This window comes from Salmo salar, chromosome ssa18 (assembly GCF_905237065.1).
Source record: "Salmo salar chromosome ssa18, Ssal_v3.1, whole genome shotgun sequence".
Taxonomy (NCBI): domain Eukaryota; kingdom Metazoa; phylum Chordata; class Actinopteri; order Salmoniformes; family Salmonidae; genus Salmo; species Salmo salar.
The window spans coordinates 60,174,733-60,196,711 of record NC_059459.1 but is presented as its reverse complement, the minus strand read 5'-3'; the positions used below and the strand labels follow the sequence as shown (position 1 = coordinate 60,196,711).

Here is a 21,979-nt window from a genome sequence, read left to right as displayed (position 1 = left end):
CGTGGTCCAGCCAGAGCCCGGACTTGAACCCGATCGAACATCTCTGGAGAAACCTGAAAATAGCCGTGCAGCAATGCTCCCCATCCAACCTGACAGAGCTTGAGAGGATTTGCAGAGAGGAATGGGAGAAACTCCCCAAATACAGGTTGGATGAAGGGTCCATTGGTTAAAGGGTCATACCCAAGAAGACTCGAGGCTGTAATCGCTGCCAAAGGTGCTTCAACAAAGTACTGAGTAAAGGGTCTGAATACTAATGTAAATGTGATCATTTCTTTATTTTTAATACATTTGCAAAATAAATATGGGGTATTGTGTGTAGATTGATGAGGGGAGGGAAAAAAACAATTTAACCAATTTTAGAACAAGGCTTCAATGTAACAAAATGTGGAAAAAGTCAAGGGGTCTGAATACTTTCCGAATGCGCTGTATATATAAAAATGATCAGGCGGTGACTTCATTATTCCAAATAAGTCATCAATAATCTTTCGGGGCTCCAATGACAGCCAAATCAGCCTCGATTGGGTAGGCAGCACACAATGAGTCATTCATCAAATCCCAGTCAGATGTTGGGGCAAATGTTCGCAAATTACTGGCGGTGTGACAGGGTTTTGATATTCCATTAGATTCCTTGCCAACAGCGTGGCCGTCCAGGTGGTTCCACTGCTGTGATTATAGTGCGCTCGTTTGAACACCGAGCCATAAACAAAACGCTGGACAGGTTTGCGGTCCGTATTAATAATGGAACATGAAGTCGAAGGGCCGTACATTGCTCTGTGGGACCAGTTCAGGACAAGGGAACAAGAAGAGGGGAATGTTCAAACATTCTTTTGTAGATGAGCAAAGTTCCAGTAATGCATGCTGCCTTTCCCTGGCACTGAGAAGACCAGATGATTGTGGCCTCTGTTCTCCGAGAGAGAGGCTGTGCAAAACCAATAGAGGAGTGCAAGAGATTAAAAGACTGTGGCTTCAGTGCTTTCCTCAGGCATGGAGGGAGTGAGTAATACCCCAGTTATATTTTAGAGCAGGGAATCGTATGCTGACAAAAGCAGCATATGTTGTGTGAGTCAGTCCTGCACCAAAGCTGAAGCGGGAAAACAGTTTTTCTAACCCCCCCCCCCCTCCCACTCCTCCCTCTCCATATCCACCCACCTACTTCCCTGTCTCTCTGCCACTCTCCATTTCTCGCTTTCTTTAGCCCTCTCACTTTCTCCCACTTTCACTCCCTCCCTCTCTGGAAGGGAAATATTGAGTTGCTGGGATGCCCTGTGCTGCTGAGGAGTGATTCGAGTGGCGTTTACCTTCCTCCCGATGGCTCCGTTGGGCTTGCGGGGTGGTGGCGGTTCAAAGATCCTCTGCTGCTGCTGGGGCGGCAGCGTCGAGTACAACGGGATGATTTTGATGTCCCCCGCGTCGTGTCCCAGGTCGTCGATGTCCCTCTTGATGCGCTTGCAGGCCTCGTCGATTTCCTGAAAAATGAAGCGGAAAAAGTAAAATGGGCAGGCAGGTGAAGGGTGGCTGACGAGGAGCAAGCATTTGGGCACACAGTAACCTGGGGCTTGGTTTGAATAACACCTTGAGAGACAATGGGGAGAAAAAGGTCTGAAGAGGAGAGGAGGGGTTAGAAGGAGAACATTTGTTCTGCCCATCTCTCCATCTGACTGAGGAAATTAAACCTGGACTGCCGCGTGCTTGGTTGAGCTCCCCATGGCTGTGTTGTCAAATGCAGCAATCAGGAGAACACAGACACACACGGTTCATTATTCCATACCGCAATATTGTAGGGGAAATGTGAAATGAGAATGCTGCACTGATGCATAACCAGCGGCAAATCATGGCAGATCAGTTTAGTGGAGCTGAACATTATAGAGCCAGTGGGCTCCCAGACAGAGAAACTTAACAACCAGGGGAATAAGAAAACATGACAGACGACAAAAGGCTAGGACTCTGACTGATCTAGGCAGCCTGAATATAATAAACCAACATGGTACGGACTGCCATAATGTGACGTTAGCAAACGCAACATATCAAATCGGTAAACGGCCCATGAATAATTAAGACTATTACTTTGCAATCGACCATGCCCACGAGAACCCTAAGTGACAAGCTTATATACAGCCTACATAATACTATATAGCCTGATAAGTGTCTATAATTCCTACACTAAAGACCACGCTTGTTTTTCCCCCCCATCTCCAGACATTGGACAATGTTAGCTACGAAAAGACCAGAAAACGTACTGAAGCGATAGCCACTGCCTGATTAAGTCCATTTTCATGTTCATACTTAAAGGAAAGGTTGCACAAGAGATATATATATATATTCCACAAATCTAACAGCTAAACAGTCTTCATGCAAAAGTTTCCCAAAAAATTACACACTTCTATTTTCGCAATTTGAATTAAATGTATTAAAAACTCATACCAACAATACATTGCGGCTTTGACGTCAAGAGAGGAACAGTCTGCTGGTGGCTTTGGTGATAGAGGCAAATCGGGGAAAGTAGGTACTAAAGTGCCCAAAGAGTTGTCATGTTATGTTGAGAGTAGATTATTAAAAAAACTAAGCCAGCTATGTAAGTGCACTGGGCCATGCAAAACGAACTGGCCCACTCAGATCTAGCATGGTTTTCGAGGATGGAATAACCTACTAGCAAGCTACAACAACACTGCATGTTTTCCAGAAATGAATGGTCAATTACCAAATCGGATTAATGCAGTGTTTCCCAAACTCTGTCCTCTGGATCCCAAGGGGTGCACCTTTAGTTGTTTTCCCTAGCGCTACTTAGCTGATTCAAATAATTAACTAATCATCAAGCTTTGATTATTTGAATCAGCTGTGTAGTGCTAGGGCAAAAACCAAAACATGCACCCCTTGGAGTCCCAAGGACCGAGTTTGGGAAACACCGGATTAATGTCATTGTTTATTGTAAGGTATGTCCCTATTTTTGCTGAATTGCCTGATCTTTATTCGCCAATATACAGTTGAAGTCGGAAGTTTACATACACTTAGGTTGGAGACATTAAAACTTCTTAGGGATAGGGGGCAGTATTTTCACGTCCGGATGAAAAGCGTGCCCAAAGTAAACTGCCTGTTACTCAAGCCCAGAAGCTAGGATATGCATATAATTAGTAGATTTGGATAGAAAACACTCTGAAGTTTCTAAAACTGTTAGAATAATGTCTGTGAGTATAACATAATTGATTTGGCAGGCGAAACCCCGAGCACAATCCATCCAGGGAAAACATTTGAGATCATTGTGTTTTCCAATGCTTTTCTATGGGAACCCTGATTTATTAGGGCCCAGATTGCAGTTCCTATGGCTTCCACTAGATGTCAACAGCCTTTAGAAATTGGTCGATGTTTTTCTTTTGAGAAATGAAGAAGTAGTGCTGTTCTTTGTAGTGCTGTTCCTTCACTCTGAAGCCCTCTAGTATTTTGGTGCGCGTGATCAGGAGTGCGCTCTGGGTTATTTTTCTTCGGTATTGGATCCAGATTATCCCGTCTTAAATTTTAGCGATTATTTACATTTTAGGATACCTGAGGTTGGATTAGGAATGTGGTTTGAAATGTTTGGACCAAGTTTACAGGCAACTTATTAGATACTTTGTAGTCATGTTGGACGAGTTGAAACCGGTGTATTTCTGAATCAAACGCGCCAAATAAATGGACATTTTGGGGATATAAAGAAGGAATTTATCGAACAAAACGACCATTCATTGTCTCACTGAGACATTTGGGATTGCAAAAAAAGATCTTCAAAGCTAAGGCATTTATTATATCGTTATTTCTGACTTTTGTGTCGCAGCTGCCTGGTTAAAAAATGATTTTCATGTGTTTGTATGCGTGACGCTGTCCTCAGATAATCGCATAGTGTGCTTTCGCCGTAAAGCCTTTTTGAAATCTGACACAGCGGCTGGATTAACAAGAAGTTAAGCTTTATTTTGATGTATTACACTTATATTTTCGTGAATGTTGAATATTGATATTTCTGTAGTTTGAATTTGGCGCTCTGCAATTTCACTGGATGTTGTGAAATCTATCCCGCTAACGGGATTGGCGCATTAAGGGATCACTATAAGGCTAAAACTCGTTTTTCAACCACTCCACAAATGTCTTGTTAACAAACTATAGTTTTGGCAAGTCGGTTAGGACATCTACTTCGTACATGACACAAGTAATTTATACAACAATTGTTTACAGACAGATTATTTCACTTATAATTAACTGTATCATAATTCCAATGGGTCAGAAGTTTACATACACTAAGTTGACTGTTCCTTTAAACAACTTGGAAAATTCCAGAAAATTGTGTCATGGCTTTAGAAGCTTTTGATAGGCTAATTGACATCATTTGACTCAATTAGAGGTGTACCTGTGGGAGTATTTCAAGGCCTACCTTCAAACTCAGTGCCTCTTTGCTTGACATCATGGAAAATCAAAAGAAATCAGCCAAGATCTCAAAAAAATTGCAGACCTCCACAAGTCTGGTTCATCCTTGGGACCAATTTCCAAACACCTGAAGGTACCACGTTCATCTGTACAAACAATAGTACGCAAGTATAAACACCAATGGACCACGCAGCCATCATAACGCTCAGGAAGGAGACGCATTCTGTCTCCTAGAGATGAATGTACTTTGGTGCAAAAAGTGAAAATCAAATCGCCAAACAACAGCAAAGGACCTTGTGACGATGCTGGAGGAAACAGGTACAAAAGTATCTATATCCACAGTAAAACAAGTCCTATATCGACATAACCTGAAAGGCCGCTCAGCAAGGAAGAAGCCACTGCTCCAAAACCTCCATAAAAAAGCCAGACTACGGTTTGCAACTGCACATGGGGACAAAGATCGTACTTTTTGGAGAAAAGTCCTCTGGTCTGATGAAACAAAATAGAACCGTTTGGCGATAATGACCATCATTATGTTTGGAGGAAAAAGGGGGAGGTTTGCAAGCCAAAGAACACCATCCCAAACGTGAAGCACAAGGGTGGCAGCATCATGTTGTGGGGGTGCTTTGCTGCAGGAGGGACTGGTGCATTTCACAAAAGAGATGGCATCATGAGGAAAGAAAATGATGTGGATATATTGAAGTATATCATCAACATCAATCAGGAATTTAAAGCTTGGTCGCAAATGGGTCTTCCAAATGGACAATGACCCCAAGCATACTTCCAAAGTTGTGGCAAAATGGCTTAAGAGCAACAAAGTCAAGGTATTGGAGTGTCCATCACAAAGCCCTGACCTCAATCCTATAGAAAATGTGTGGGCAGAACTGAAAAAGTGTGTGTGAGCAAGGAGGCCTACAAACCTGACTCAGTTACATCAGCTCTGTCAGGAGGAATGGGCCAAAATTCACCCAACTTATTGTGGGAAGCTTGTGGAAGGCTACCAAAAACGTTTGCAATTCATTTGGCAATGCTACCAAATAATAATTGAGTGCATGTAAACTTTTGACCCACTGGGAATGTGATGAAAGAATTAAAAGCTGAAATAAATCATTCTCTCTACTATTATTCTGACATTTCACATTCTTAAAATAAAGTAGTGATCCTAACTGGCCTAAGACAGGGAATTTTTACTAGAATTAAATGTCAGGAATTGTGAAAAACTTGAGTTAGCCAAATACATTCTAAGGTGTATGGAAACTTCCGACTTCAACTGTAACTTGCAGGATATCATGGTGGCTGATGTTTGTGTTAGCCATTACACCTGGATTTACTGTTATTACTGCTTGTAACGTTAGTACTCAGGTTAGCATGTGGCTAGCTATAGCTACCATCACCCAACAACAGTTTGGTTATAGACGTTCAATGTCTATGATGATAAAGGTTTATTTTGATTTTGTGTAACAGTACAATAAATGCTCGTGTTGAACTGCTAATACAGTGCATTCGGAAAGTATTCAGACACCTTGACCTATTCTACATTTTGTTAAGTTACAGCCTTTTTCTAAAATGGAATGAATAGTTTTTTCCCCCTTATCAAATCTACACACAATACCCCATAATGACAAAACAGCAAAAATCTGGTAAAATAGCACATTTAAATAGGTATTCAGACCCTTTACTCAGTACTTTGTTGAAGCACCTTTGGCAGCGATTACAGCCGAGTCTTCTTGGGTATGACGCTACAAGCTTGGCACACCTGTATTCGGGGAGTTTCTCCCATTTTTCTGTGCAGATTCTCTCAAGCTCTGCCAGGGTGGCTGGGGAGCTTCGCTGCAAAGCTATTTTTAGGTCAATCCAGAGATGTTCGATCGAGTTCAAGTCCGGGCTCTGGCTGGGCCCCTCAAGGACATTCAGAGACTTGTCCCAAAGCCACTCCTTCATTGTCTTGGCTGTGTGCTTGGGGTTGTTGTCCTGTTGGAAGGTGAACCTTGCCCCCAGTCTGAGGTCCTGAGCGCTCTGGAGCAGGTTTTCATCAAGGATCTCGCTGTACTTTGCTCCGTTCACCTTTCCCTCCATCCTGATTAGTCTCCCAGTCACTGCAGCTGAAAAACATCCCCAGAGCATCATGCTGCCACCACCATGCTTCACCATAGGGATGGTGACAGGTTTCTTCCAGACGTGATGCTTGGCATTCAGGCCAAAGAGTTCAATCTTTCACCAGACTAGAGAATCTTGTTTCTCATGGTCAGAGTCATTTAGCTGCCTTTTGGCAAACTCCAAGTGGACTGTCATGTGCCTTTTACTGAGAAGTGGCTTCCATCTGGCCACTCTACAATAAAGGCCTGATTGGTGGAGTGTTTCAAAGATAGTTGTCCTTCTGGAAGGTTCTCCACAGAAACTCTGTCAGAGTGACCATCGGGTTCTTGGTCACCTCTCTGACCAAGGCCCTTCTCCCTCGATTGCTCAGTTTGGCCGGGCGGCCAGCTCTAGGAAGAGTCTTGGTGGTTCCAAACTTCTTCCATTTAAAAATGATGGACGCCACTGTGTTCATGGGGACCTTCAATACTGCAAAAAAAATTTGGTAGCCTTCCCCAGATCTGTGCCTCGACACAATCCTGTCTCAGAGCTCTATGGACAATTCCTTCAACCTCATGGTTTGGTTTTTGCTCTGACATGCACAGTCAACTGTGGGACCTTTTATAGACAGGTGTGTGCCTTTCCAAATCATGTCCAATCAATTGAATTTACCACAGGTGGACTCCAAGTTGTAGAAACATCTCAAGAATCATCAATGGAAACTGGATGCACCGGAGCTCAATTTCGAGTCGCATAGCAAAGGTTTTTTATACATTTGCAAACATTTCTAAAAACCTGTTTCTAAAAACCTGTTTCTAAAAACCTGTTTTTGCTTTGTCAGTATGGGGTGTGTTGATTGATGAGGATAATGTTTTATTTAATCCATTTTAGAATACGGCTGTAATGTAACAAAATGTGGAAAAAGTGAAGGGATCTGAATACTTTGATGTTTCAAAGCTGCTAGTGGGTAGGTAATAGGGGTGTAAAAGGGGCTATGCTAAAAGCCTGTGTGCTGTAAAAGTGATTAAAAAAACCATTTTTATCTGATACAGAAAAAAGAAATCACAGGATATGGTCAGATGATAAGTTGGCTTTATTCAGAGTGCCAAAATATTTTTTCAAAAACAATGAGGACTCTACAATGTGGGTCTTTACCGTCATGTGGACAGTGGCTTCACTCCTGTTGTGTCCTTCTCTTGACATCACTTTTCCGAAACGCTTAAAATTGATATGTCGTATTGGGACTTTTAGTTGGAAGAATGAAACCAATCAGAATGTTTAAAAGAAACCTAATTCTGCAATCTTCCCTTTAAACAAGTACACCGACATGTAAACGGCCACAGCCTGTGCAGTTGCTCCACCTTCAGGCCCTAGGGAGCTGTGCAGCTCCTTCTATAGTTTGGTTGGGGGTCACGAGACAATTAGCACTAACAGATTAAAATAAATGTTTTATTGGAGTGCAAAGGAGAAGGGGGTTGGGCGAGAAAGGGGTATAGGGGCTTGGTGTATTCTGAAATTATGGGAACCATTTTTGATAGTCATACCAAAGTCACAATGTGACACTGACTGCAACCTAGAAATACCCAGTAGAACAGATGCTTTCCTTTGACCTGGAGCGTTTACTCTTTACGTGGCATTTACTTTACTCAGGGTAAAAACTGGCAAGGCTTTGCCATGATTGAATAAAACACAAAAACATAGGCAACCTCAGCAAGGATGTCTCTGTGTGTTTGTGGACTTTGTTTGCAGACAGTAATGCATTCCTAGCCCAATTTTTCCCTGCTGTGTTCACTCACTACACAAGTCAAATCCATCCCACCGATGGCCATGTAATCAACACGTTGACAAGTTAGAGTGGAAAAGAGTAATGAATAGATTGGTAAAATTAGCCTAGGTATTAATAGACCATCAACCCTCTGGATGCAGCAGCTGTCATGAAAAGTGGACGCCGTTGCCAAGGTGCTGGGATTGAGCTGGTGTGCCAGTGCCTGAAGAGAAATGGAGCGCGTGCACAGCGGGGCGGCCAGCCAACTGTGAGAACCTGCACACCAGCCGGCCCACGCGACCCCAGGAGCGATGCGGTGGAGCACCAGGCACCTAACCAGACTCAATTAGGCACTCGCCTCGGTCCACTTAATTAGCAGAGGCCCGGGCGAATCTTTACGTTTTGAAGTGAACCGCTGAGGGGGCAGCTTAAATGGTGGGACTTATCAGGGCGAGGCAGCTGTGATAAGTTTTGCCTCTCTTTTTTGGGGAGTTTGAGTTTGTCCCTGCCGCGAACCATTAAAAAACAGACAATCTCCCCCAAATACTTTGGAGGGAAAGAAACCCGCCCCCTTCGCTTTTCATTTGTCATAAATGAAAACAGCTTTACCTCAAAGACAGAACTACATTGCAGATCTGCGTACCCGATCATTAGTCAACATCAAAGTTGCGGGAAGACGAGAGGTTGAGATGCGCTCCAGGGAGGCACTATTATAACGCCCATCTCCTCCAGAGCTACCTCACATTGACTTCTTTAACCCAATTAGGAAAGTGTTAATGAACTCGCCGTGGGAGTGCTCGCTGACTGCACTGCTTGCTTTGCCTCGGCAGCTTGACACCCTGACGCGTTCAGCGTTATTGAGCTAGAGGAGGTGGGAAGGGGGGTGGATACTCAGCAAGAGACGTTGCCCACCTCTAAACAATGTTTAACGCATTTCCCACAAAGCTTCTCTTCTCCTCTGCACATTCAAAGAGGGGAGGCCAATGCTGCTCCCTGGCTGTCTGAGCGGCTGGAACACCACTAATCTAATCTACCAGCCCCTTGAAGGATACCACTTCAAATACAATGCTCCTCCGTGACTTCATCCCTAACATAACGAACCAGGCATCGATCCGGCATCTGCAAATGAAAACGGATGTAGGTGCGCGGTAGTGCCGTCCCGCCGATGAATGACAAATGGCTGCCGTTAATGAATAGGCTGCCATATTATCTGACTGGGTGAGCCCTCAGCAGATATTATTTATTTTTAAAGATGGCTACGCTGGATGATGACGTGGCGCTAACGTAAGAGAATCCATACATTCAAAATGAGAAGCTCCAGGCACATTAACATTCACGCTCGGTCATGAAGGATACTTAGAGATTTATCTAGCCTACTTCCCCAGAGTCAGATGAACTTGTAGATACCATTTCTATTTCTCTGCATGCAGTTTGAAGGAAGTTGCTAAGTAGCGTTAACGCAATTGCTAACTAACTGTTCCCATAGACTTCCAGTCATTGTGCTATTCCTAGTTAGCCTTGGCTCGCAAAACTACCTCTAACTTCGTTCAAACTGGACACAGAGACATCTTTTTAAAAATGTTTGTTTAACCAGGCAAGTCAGTTAAGAACAAATTCTTATTTACAACGAGTGCCTACCCCAGCCAAACCCGGACAACGCTGGGCCAATTGTGCACCTCCCTATGGGACTCCCAATCATGGCCAGATATGATTCACCCTGGATTCAAACCAGGGACTGTAGTGACGCCTCTTGCACAGAGATGCAATGCCTTTTACCGCTGCACCACTCGGGAGCCCAGACATACAATTGGTATCCACAAGTTAATCTGACTCTGAGGAAGTAGATAAAGGGTTTCCTTGACAAAATCTCCCAAGTATCCCTTTAAACTCAGTCTAGGGTTGCAATCACACAAACCTCACTTAATTAGTTCTCATGTCACAACCATAAGCTACACGAACTGTTACATTACGTAGGGAGAGAATGGTGAGAATAATAGTGTGGCACTGCTGAGCCCTGAGACAGGCTGCCTCTCCCACTCGTGAACTGGGAGGCAGACAGATGTTTCTGGGGGAAGGCAGGCAGGCGTGTGCCCGCCCAGCTGTGACCAAATTCATCATTATGGGCATAAACCTCGCCCTCCATTACACATTAGTGGACAACATTTTTAGGAGTGAAATTTCAAGGATTCATGGGGCAGGCAAAATCTGGGACATTGTCTTTTTTCCCTCTTACCAGGGTGTGTTCCAAAACAGGAAAGGCCACATGCATTCAATATCTCTATTCATCTAAGCATTGATCATCTCGGTCGTGTGCGTGCGAAAAGCTGGAATGGTGGCAGAAAAGGGCCTACCTCTTGTCCAGTGAGGAAGAGCAGACAGTCTCCCTCCTCCTCTTCACACATGTGTATCTGGATAACGGTGCGGATGGCCGCCTCCAGGTAGTCCCTCTCGGGTTCCGGCGTGTAGAAGATCTCTACCGGGTGCGTGCGACCCGGGATGGTCAGCAGCGGACAGCTGTCAAAGTACACCTGGAACTTGCCGGCATCCAGCGTGGCGCTCATGACGATGACCTGATGAGACAAAGGACAGGGTGGTGAGAGGTGGACTGGGAAGAGAAAATGGCTGCCGATGGGGTTATATGATGCTATAGGATGAAGTTGCCCCTAGACACTAATCAGAGTTCTAGATTATAGTTTGGCCTAATGGTTCAGGTTCTGATTAGCGTTATCTTAGATCAGTGTCTAAGGGCTACCCGAAACAGCAGCTTTTAGCAGGAGCAATACTGTGAAGAGAGGAGCTTACATATAACCAGGGGACAGCGACGGTAGTATAGTGTAGGTAGATAAAGGTTAAGGTAGGAGTATTTAGAAGTTGATGAATGGTAGGGTCTGGTGTAGTCTCACCACAGGGTAGTTAAGAGTGATAGTCGACACGTGACCGATGAAATGGATAAGGCCTAGGAGGTAGAACATACAGTACATTGGGAAAGTATTCAGACCGCTGGACTTTTTCCACATTTTGTTACATTACAGCCTTATTCTAAAATGTATTAAATAAACAATAATGATCATCAATCTACACACAATACCCCATAATGACAAAGCGAAAACCGTAAAAAAAAAATACAAAATAGGAAACATAATAGATAACCTCTGTGCAGGAGAATAGGAAGCGGGCGTGAGCCAGAAAGAGACTGTAGATTGGACCCTGGCCAAGTGAGGGGGAACAAGATGGTGGACATATCACAGGAGGACAGAGCCCCTGACCCATGAGGATCACAACTCTCACTGCCCGGATAAGTCTCGCAGGCACACCATGTTCTCCCCTAGGGCCCATTAAGCACATAAAAATTCTGATGGTGGGCGGCGCGCCTCTCTGCTCTCCCATTTTCACTCTCAAATATTTCGGTCCACGGTCTATGCACTATTTCGCTTTACGCATAACAAGACATTATAATTCCTCTTAATCAAGGCAAATTACACTTCAAATTTGGGAGAGGAGGGAGATTGGGAAGAGGGACATGAGCAGGGCCGGTTCGATCATTGCCACTAACCTAGACCTTATTTAAAAGTCCCTGAACACGTGTGTAACCTTTGATGCCGTCCCTGACAACAACTAGTCATTACCCATCTGTTTTATGAGAATTGTGTCCAGCATATTCGGCCTATAAAAACTGAACCCCCACCCCACCCATCCCGGTCTGATTCTGTTAAATGGGCTGACCCGGGCAGCAATCTCAGTGCTGCCGCAGAGGAGACTCGCCGTGCATTTCTGAGCTGAATGGCTGACGTTTGTCTTTTCCTCAATAGACACACAGCAGTCAGCCCGTGGAGAGACTGCCACACTGAGGCTTTTGGGGGGGGAATAATTGAGTGTGTGTGTGTACAAAACCAGGTGTGTGCACACAGAGAGGCAGGCTCTCGTGTAGGATAGAGGCGTAGGTCGGAGGTAGGATTTGATTCTAGGAGAGTGAGCTGAGGAGAAGACGGTACAGGGCTTTGAGAAGCAGTAAAGAACACAGCAGAACCTGCTTCTCCAATAGAAATCCCTGATCGCTTGTAAGCGATGTCATGGTGACGTTAGTTAGCTAAGCTCATGCGCAGAAACACGTCATAAGTCTGCAGGTTGTGTCGAACTGCGGCCATTAAATCAAAGGCACTCTTCCGATATAAAGGTGTTTTTGATTCAAATGAAAACGTGTCAGTTTGTCACTTTCACAAGGTTGTAGTAACGACAGGTTCAGCTACTTGAGACATTGGCTCGAATATAGGTTGTGCCTTTAGAAATCGAGAAAATGAACAAATAAGGAAGAACTTTTCACTTCTCTCATTGACTTCTCAAACCATTAAAAAAAAAGTCCACCTTTGGATTTAGAAACTCTGTGGCATGACTCTATGAGATGCTGTGGAATGTAGACTGCCGAGAGGAAACTGTTGGCAAGGCCAGGGTTGCATTCACCTGGTATGAATCAGATCGCTTTCAAGTTGTGCACAAAGTTAAGAAACATTTAGATAGAAACACACCATAGCACTGACATGCTCCTCTGACAAGTAGAGTCAAGTACAAATAAGGTCAGCTCTGTTCAGGACATTTCTACCTGCAAGGTTCAGTACATTGACGTGTACCTTGAGGTCTGACCTCTGTCGGACCACCTCTTTGAGGACGCCCATGAGGATGTCTGTGGCGAGCGTTCTCTCGTGGGCCTCGTCCAGGATGACGACGCCGTAGCGCTCCAGCAGAGGGTCGTTCATGGCCTCCCGCAGCAACATACCGTCTGTCATGTACCTGCACCGAGGTAGGAAACACAACGCGTAAGTCTTTAAAGTGGACATTTTCATCGAACAATTTAACTACTAACTGTGTACTGACAAATTAGCCAGCTCTCTCTCGTAAAGAATATTTGAAATCTAACTTCTTTTTGCTAACAGCGAAAAACTGGGAGGTACTATCTGAACTAGAGGTCAACCGATTAATCGGAATGGCCGATTAATTAGGGCCAATTTCAAGTTTTTATAACAATCGGTATATATATATATATATATATATATATATATTTTTTTTTTACACCTTTATTTAACTAGGCAAGTCAGATTAAAAACACATTCTTATTTTCAATGACGGCCTAGGAACGGGGGTTAACTGCCTTGTTCAGGGGCAGAACAACAGATTTTTACCTTGTCACCTCGGGGATTCATTTTTGCAACCTTCCGGTTACTAGTCCAACGCTCTAACCACCTGCCTTACATTGCACTCTGCGTAACAGGCTGACTACCTGTTACGCAAGGGCAGCAAGAAGCCAAGGTAAGTTGCTAGCTAGCATTAAACTTAACTTATAAAAAAATGATCAATCTTAACATAATCACTAGCTAAACTAGTAATATCATCAACCATGTATAGTTATCTAACGTGTCCTGCGTTGCATATCATCGATGCGGTGCCTGTTAATTTCTCATCGAATCAGCCTACTTCGACAAACGGGTGATGATTTAACAAGCGCATTTGCGAAAAAAGCACTGTCGTTGCACCAATGTACCTAACCATAAACATCAATGCCTTTCTTTGAAATCAATACACAAGTATATATTACAAGTAGATATTTTTAAACCTGCATATTTAGTTAATATTACCTGCTAACACGAATTTCTTATAACTAGGGAAGTGACGTTGTGTCACTTCTCGTGTTCCGTGCAAGCAGTCAGGGTATATACACAGCAGTTTGGGCCGCCTGGCTCATTGTGAACTGTGTGAAGTCCATTTATTCCTAACAAAGGCCGTAATTAATTTGACAGAATTGTACATAATTATGACATAACATTGAAGGTTGTGCAATGTAACAGAAATATTTTGACTTAGGGATGCCACCCGTTAGATAAAATACGGAACGGTTCCGTATTTCACTGAAATAAACGTTTCGTTTTCGAAATGATCGTTTCCGGATTCGACCATATTAATGACCAAAGGCTCGTATTTCTGTGTGTTATGTTATAATTAAGTCTATGATTTGATATTTAATAGAGCAGTCTGACTGAGCGATGGTAGACAGCAGCAGGCTCGTAAGCATTCATTCAAACAGCACCTTCGTGCGTTTGCCAGCAGCTCTTCGCAATTCTTCAAGCATTGCTCTGTTTATGACTTCAACCCCCGAGATTAGGCTGGTGTAACCGATGTGAAATGGCTAGCTAGTTAGCGGGGTGCGCACTAATAGCGTTTCAAACGTCACTCGCTCTGAGACTTGGGAGTGGTTGTTCCCCTTGCTCTACATGGGTAACGCTGCTTCGAGGGTGGCTGTTGTCGATGTGTTCCTTGTTCAAGTGAAGAGAGGGACGGAAGCTATACTGTTACACTGGCAATACTAAAGTGCCTATAAGAACATCCAATAGTCAAAGGTATATGAAATACAAATCGTATAGAGAGAAATAGTCCTATAATTCCTATAATAACTACAACCTAAAACTTCTTACCTGGGAATATTGAAGACTCATGTTAAAAGGAATCACCAGCTTTCATATGTTCTCATGTTCTGAGCAAGGAACTTAAATGTTAGCTTTTTTACATAGCACATGTTGCACTTTTACTTTCTTCTACAACACTTTGTTTTTGCATTATTTAAACCAAATTGAACATGTTTCATTTATTTGAGGCTAAATTGATAGTATTTATGTATTACATTAAGTTAAAATAAGTGTTCATTCAGTATTGTTGTAATTGTCATTATTACAAAAAATAAATTAAAAAAAATAAAAGTTTTTTAAAAAAACGTCCGAATAATCGGTATCGGCTTTTTTTTGGTCCTCCAATAATCGGTATCGACGTTGAAAAATTCTAATCGGTCGACCTCTAATCTGAACATGCTAAATGTTCAGATAGCAATACATTTTTCAATGGAAAACATATCCTACGAAGCACCCCACTGAACCCCAGTGAAATAAAACAGTTGTTTTGGCAGTTCAACTTCAGTGGAGACTGGCACTTACTTGAGGAAGGTCTTGGCCGAGCTGCAGTCCTCGAATCGAATGGAGTAACCGACCTCCTGGCCCAGCATGACGTCCATCTCGTCGGCCACCCTCTGGGCCACGCTCATGGCTGCCACCCTCCTGGGCTGGGTACAGGCCACTGCCTTCTTAGGTCCACCCAACCCCTTCACCATGTCCACACACCACTGGGGGATCTGAGAAGGGAGAGGGGGAGATGGAGAGAGGAAGAAGTTACTCAACCACACTCACTTTTACAATCCCTTGACCTTCCACAAATCAAACCAATACCATTCAAAAGCGCTTTATAAAATGGCACTGAAGACAGCATGGATGTTTTGGAGAGCAAAGAATAAAACTGCCAGTTACTGTCTGTAAACGCCATGCCACCATCCCCGATCACTTCCACTCTCTGATAATCAACTGCGAGCTCCAGAGAAGTTGAGATGATAGCTTGTATTAGACAGTCTGCCAGCTTTCTGCTGATAGGCACTCCCGGTGGGGATCCCCCCGCTCACTGTTCAAAAGACGAGGGGACTTGCTAAGAGCAGCCTAAAGTTAGAAACTGTTTCTTCTGCCGGATTAGCCTTGTGCTCGGATGAGTGCCCGTTAGTGGCGACCAACCTCTTTGCTACGGGGAAGGGAAACACACACTCTGCATTTAACATTTCAACAAATCAAGATGGGGGGAAAAGGAGATGAGTCACAGTAGCAGGATTATTTTGAAAATAACGGGAGAGTGTGTGAGGGCATCAAGGCATCTCATAGGAAACAGTATTGAGTTATCAGTTGGCTGTGTTACCGTTTGTTCGTGAATACAATGATATATTGCTTGGAGAACAATGAATAGATACATTCCAGCTCACCACATGAATGTAAAGCCTCTACCCTTTGGCCTGCTTACCTGCGTGGTCTTGCCGGAGCCCGTCTCTCCGACGAGCACGAAGCTCTGGTGGCGTCCCAGGATGTCATTGAAGCGCTCCTTGTACTCCCACACTGGCAGCTGCAGCCTCTTCTTCAGGATCTCGTAGTAACGCGGCGTGTGGGGCAGGTTGGTGAACGGGTTGATCTGCTGCTGCATGGCTGTCTGCTTGTGGGAGAGGCCTGCGCTGCCAACAGCCAGGTTCAGGGCCATGCCAGAGGGCTTGACATTCCGGTCTCTGTCCCTGTCCTTCGACCGCTCGTCGCGGTCCCTGTCTCGCCTGTGGTTGAGGCATGAATGTGAGTAGTGTGACAGACTAGACAAAGCTTCATATATACATATATATATATATATATATAAGAGCCAGGCCCCATTCCCTTCTTTTTCCATCACCATTCCAAAATGGAATGAACCCAACAACCAACACAGAAATAGGACAGCTCAGATCCTAGAATGTGCCGCGGTTCGGTTATGTCATGTCCTTTTGCTCAAATAACATGAAAAGGTTACTGCGCATTTCCCTTTCACGCTGCAGAAGGATGTAATCAAGTGTTGCATGCAAAGGTCACATTAATAAAGAAATGAATAGGCTAAAATATCAAAAGTCAAAAGGGGAACACTTTCCTTTTACAAATGGGTGATATCTTTATTTCCTTTTTATTATGCTACAACACATGTCTGCACCCCAGTATTGAATTTCCTTCTTTGACCAGACCAATGTTCTAGACTCCATTTGATGAATTGGCAAAAGGCTAAAACTGGTTGTGGCAATGTAGCAGGGCAAGATCTTTATTTCCTTTTTATTATGCTACAATGCATGTCTGCACACATGAACCAAAGTATTGATTTTCCTTCTTTGATGAGACCAATGTTGAAGACTCCATTTGAAGAATTGGTAAAAAGCTAAAACTGGTCTTAGCAATGTAGCCTGTGTCATGAGCAACTGCACTATTTCCTAGGACATCATGTTGGCTTGGGTACATACATACACCAGTTGACCCTTCAGAACTCGTGTCATGTTCTTATGGGCCTAGAATGTTGACATTTCAGTACCCAATTATAGCAAAGGACTTAATTAATGAATATTGTTCTGACAAAGTTGGCCATGTGTTTCAGCACCACGTTGATGTCCACTGACACCTGAATCATCGGATGACATACAAATGACACATTTTATATAGCTAGGGATTATATAAACGATTATAGAAATGTATAAAGTCTGTGACTTAGCTAGTTAACAGTGCGTTGTGTTTCTTTAACCCATATTTTACCAGGTAAATTGACTGAGAACACATTCTCATCTACAGCAGGGAAAGGGGGGATGAATAGGTGGCCATGATGGTATGAAGACCAAATTGGGCATTTAGCCAGGACACCGGGGTTAACACATCTACTCTTACGATGAGTGCCATGGGATCTTTAGTAACCAAAAAGAGTCAAGGCACCCGTTTAACGACCCCAACACCACTTCCGGCAGCATCTGGTCTCCCATCCAGGGACTGACCAGGACCAACCCTGTTTAGCTTCAGAAGTAAGCCAGCAGTGGGATGCATGGTGGTATGCTACTGGCATACCCAATGGACAGACGGCTTTTCGGGTAGTTCTAATCAAAACAAACCTAAAGCATGTCAGCTAGCCACTTACATTTCTTGTTTAAAAACACAAATAATATAGTTACCTAACATAACTAGTTAACATTATTAACTTGCCATGATAGCGGTCTAGCTAGCATTAGCAATACTACTGACTGGATGCTAACGAGCCATCTACATACCTAAGTTGGCTACCCACGTGCATGAATGATGCATCTTTTGCACTGTTCTGTAACGTTAGCCTGGTTTAGGAGCTTTCTAGTTATGTTAGCTTATACTTCGTGTTTATTTAAAAGACTAGATAGCTAACTAACGTAACTAGACTAGAATACTTTTCCGCCGCATGCACAACCCTGGACGTTTTGTCCATTCGCCATTTACATTTTATCTAGCTAGATAGCATGCGAACGACGTTAGCTGTAGCCAAAAACCACCTGCACTGCAGTGCCCATGAAACACGAAAAACAAAGGATCCTCTCCCTATTATTCCCTTTACACACCCATCAGAAGACTCTTTTTACTCGATGAATAACAATCTCCCAAACCCAACCGATGTCGTCTAGACATCCTTTTATTTACACATAGTTATCCACAAAGAACAAAAGTAGGTCGATGCCATACAATTTCTGCACACTTCTGCCAAATATATTTAGAAATCGGTCCTTGTTCTATCTGTGCTGCTGCTATTATTAAGCACCACAAGTATGGCGACCGGAAGCACTTACCTCATCATTATCTCTGCGTAAATGACAGAAAAACAGCAATTTAGCGTGAGTTTCGTCGAGCCAGATACATTAAATAACGTTTTTATATTAGCTAAATATTGCGACTTAAATATTTGCGCCACGGGAAACTGTAAAGGACAGCTGCTGCCGTGGAGTCAGTTGTTAGCTGTCTGGGGGATGTTGTGGCTTGCACCAAACTCAGCCTCCCGCTAATAATAAAAAAAAAAAAGAGGGTCCATGTGCAATACCAACATTGACCGAATCCAATGATGAAACTCAGTTGTAGAATTCATCCCAAAGCCAAACATTTTTGAAAGCTCAATTTTGTTTATAAATAACATTTATACGACAAATATGTACTTGAAGAGGTGTTTGTTATTGCAAGATACATCCAGAATGTGTATAATGTGGCTAAGTGATTATTTCAAGCCATGTCAATCTTTCAAGAACATATGACAAACAATTTCAGTGTATACACCTCTCTTCCAAGAGATTTCTTAAATGTTTCAACCTATAAGATTATGTAGTGATGAATCAGCTGACACTGGAGACAATCATTGCCTCTGACACAGGTAATTACACAGCCTGGACATTCCTAACAAGCTTTGTAATGGCAAATGGCTCATTGCTTGTAACCAGGGATTGATGGTGATAGGGAAGGAGAAGTCAACGTTATAACAAAGCCTTACTAATGCTCTTTATCCAAGGCTAATTTAAAATATCAGGTCTTTTTCTCCCTTTCTTTCACAGGCAATTAAATAACAGTCCAATTGTGTGTGAAATAGGTCTGCCAAGCAGAGCTGCTGACAGACAGAGGACCAACACCGACACAGGAAAGAATAGCCCTGTTATTTCACTGTGAAAAGGGACAATAGCATGCAACCTGAATGGACACAACCTCTCAATAATATCAAGATGAATGAATTGCAAAGATGCACTTGAAAAATCAAGTAACTGTATAAGATATGAATAATTATTATTGCCAAGTGACAGTAAACAGGTATTGTTTAAAATAGTTATTTCACATTTTCAAGATCTACAACTTGTTCATAGTTCTGCACCACAGCCGTTTAGTCATTCACCCACATTTTTTACTTTGACCTCGCAGAATAGAATCAATAAAAAGTCAAGTAGAGGAGGTAAATGCCATGTGCACATTGAATAGGGTAACTAGCCCCCCTGGGTAACTGCCCCTGTAATTCTCACAGAAACCACTTTCCCTGGCTGCCACTACTCTTGCTCAGCTTAAAATGCTATAGCTCTCATAAAAAATGCAAGTCACTAACAAAACGATTCTGAAGTAAGTTGATCTAATATTTTCTCATTTAGAAAAAGTTATACACACTACCGTTCAAAAGTTGGGGGTCACTTAGAAATGTCCTTGTTTTCCATGAAAACATACATGAAATGAGTTGCAAAATGAATAGGAAATATTGTCAAGATGTTGACAAGGTTATAAATAATGATTTTTAATTGAAATAATAGTGTCCTTCAAGCGTTGCTTTCGTCAAATAATCCTCCATTTGCAGCAATTACAGCCTTGCAGACCTTTGGCAGAGATTTCACCCCATGCTTCATGAAGCACCTCCCACAAGTTGGATTGGCTTGATGGGCACTTCTTATGGCCAAGCTGCTCCCACAACAGCTCAATAGGGTTGAGATCCGGTGACTATGCTGGCCACTCCATTATAGACAGTTTGTATTCTGACTGTTTCTTCCCTAAATAGTTCTTGCATAGTTTGAAGCTGTGCTTTGGGTCATTGTCCTGTTGTAGGAGGAAATTGGCTCCAATTAAGAGCCATCCACAGGTTATGGCATGGTGTTGCAAAATGGAGTGATAGCCTTCCTTCTTCAAGATCCCTTTTACCCTGTACAAATCTCCCACTTTACCACCACCAAAGCACCCCCAGACCATCACATTGCCTCCACCATGCTTGACAGATGGCGTCAAGCACTCCTCCAGCATCTTTTCATTTTTTATGCGTCTCACGAATGTTCTTTTTTGTGATCCGAACACCTCAAACTTAGATTCGTCTGTCCATAACACTTTTTTCCAATCTTCCTCTGTCCTCTGTCCAGTGTCTGTGTTCTTTTGCCCATCTTTCTCTTTTCTTTTTTATTGGCCAGTCTGAGATATGGCTTTTTCTTTGCAACTCTGCTTAGAAGGCCAACATCCCGGAGTCGCCTCTTCTCTGTTGACGTTGAGACTGGTGTTATGCGGGTACTATTTAATGAAGCTGCCAGTTGAGGACTTGTAAGGCGTCTGTTTCTCAAACTAGACACTAATGTACTTGTCCTCTTGCTCAGTTGTGCACCGGGGCCTCCCACTCCTCTTTCTATTCTGGTTAGAGCAGTTTGCGCTGTTCTGTGAAGGGATAAGTACACAGTGATCTACAAGATTGTCAGTTTCTTGGCAATTTCTCACATGGAATAGCCTTCATTTATTAAAACAAGAATAGACTGACGAGTTTCAGAAGAAAGTTCTTTGTTTCTGGCTATTTTGAGCCTGTAATCGAACCCACAAATGCTGATGCTCCAGATACTCAGCTAGTCAAAAAGGCCAGTTTTATTGCTTTTTCTAATGATCAATTAGCCTTTTAAAATGATAAACTTGGATTAGCTAACACAACGTGCCATTGGAACACAGGAGTGATGGTTGCTGACAATGGGCCTCTGTACGCCTATGTAAATATTCCATTAAAAAAAGCCATTTACAACATTAACAATGTCTACACTGTATTTCTGATCAATTTGATGTTTTTTTAATGGAAAAAAAGTGCTTTTCTTTCAAAAACAAGGACATTTCTAGATGACCCCAAACTTTTGAACGGTAGAGTAAGTATTCACACCCTTTACTCAGTACTTTGTTGAAGCACCTTTGGCAGTGATTACAGCCTGGGTCTTCTTGAGTATGACGCTACAAGCTTGGCACACCTGTATTTGGAGCGTTTCTGCCATTCTCTGCAGATTCTCTCAAGCTCTGTCAGGTTGGATGGGGAGTGTCGCTACACAGCTATTTTCATGTCTCTCCAGAGATGTTTGATCGGGTTCTAGTCTGGGCTACGCAAGGACATTTAGAGACTTGCCCCAAAGCCACTCCTGTGTTGTCTTGGCTGTGTAATTAGGGTCGTTGTCCTGTTGGGATGTGAACCTTCGCCCCAGTCTGAGGTCCTGGGTACTCTGGAGCAGGTTTTCATCAAGAATCTATCTGTACTTTGCTCCCTTCATTTTTCCCTCGATCCTGACTAGTCTCCCAGTCCCTGCCGCTGAAGAACATCCCCGCAGCATGCTGCCACCAACATGCTTCACTGGAGGGATGGTGCCAGGTTTCCTCCAAACGTGACACTTGGCATTCAGACCATAGAGTTCAATCTTGGTTTCTTCAGACCAAATTATCTTGTTTCTCATGTTCTGAGAGTCCTTTAGCTGCCTTTTGGCAAACTCCAAGGGGGCTGTCATGTGCCTTTTACTGAGGAGTGGCTTCCGTCTGGCCACAATTTTTTTGTACACTTCCCCAGATCTGTGCCTTGACACAATCC

General features: G+C 43.2%; 1 protein-coding gene across 2 annotated transcripts in view; it reads right to left on the bottom strand.

Moving 5' to 3' along the window:
* LOC106577609 (pre-mRNA-splicing factor ATP-dependent RNA helicase DHX15) overlaps positions 1-18,648 on the bottom strand; it is a 40,240-nt gene extending 21,592 nt beyond the window's left edge. The window contains exons 1-6 of one of the 2 annotated variants that reach the window (XM_014155816.2): positions 18,441-18,648; positions 16,106-16,403; positions 15,205-15,398; positions 12,856-13,015; positions 10,582-10,800; positions 1,299-1,466 (exon numbers count right to left, since the gene is read on the bottom strand). In XM_014155816.2, the coding sequence (XP_014011291.1) occupies positions 1,299-1,466; positions 10,582-10,800; positions 12,856-13,015; positions 15,205-15,398; positions 16,106-16,403; positions 18,441-18,448 (1,047 nt within the window). In that variant the 5' untranslated portion in view covers positions 18,449-18,648. The other variant, XM_045701350.1, reaches the window with a different exon arrangement.
* Positions 18,649-21,979: the final 3,331 nt, after the last annotated feature.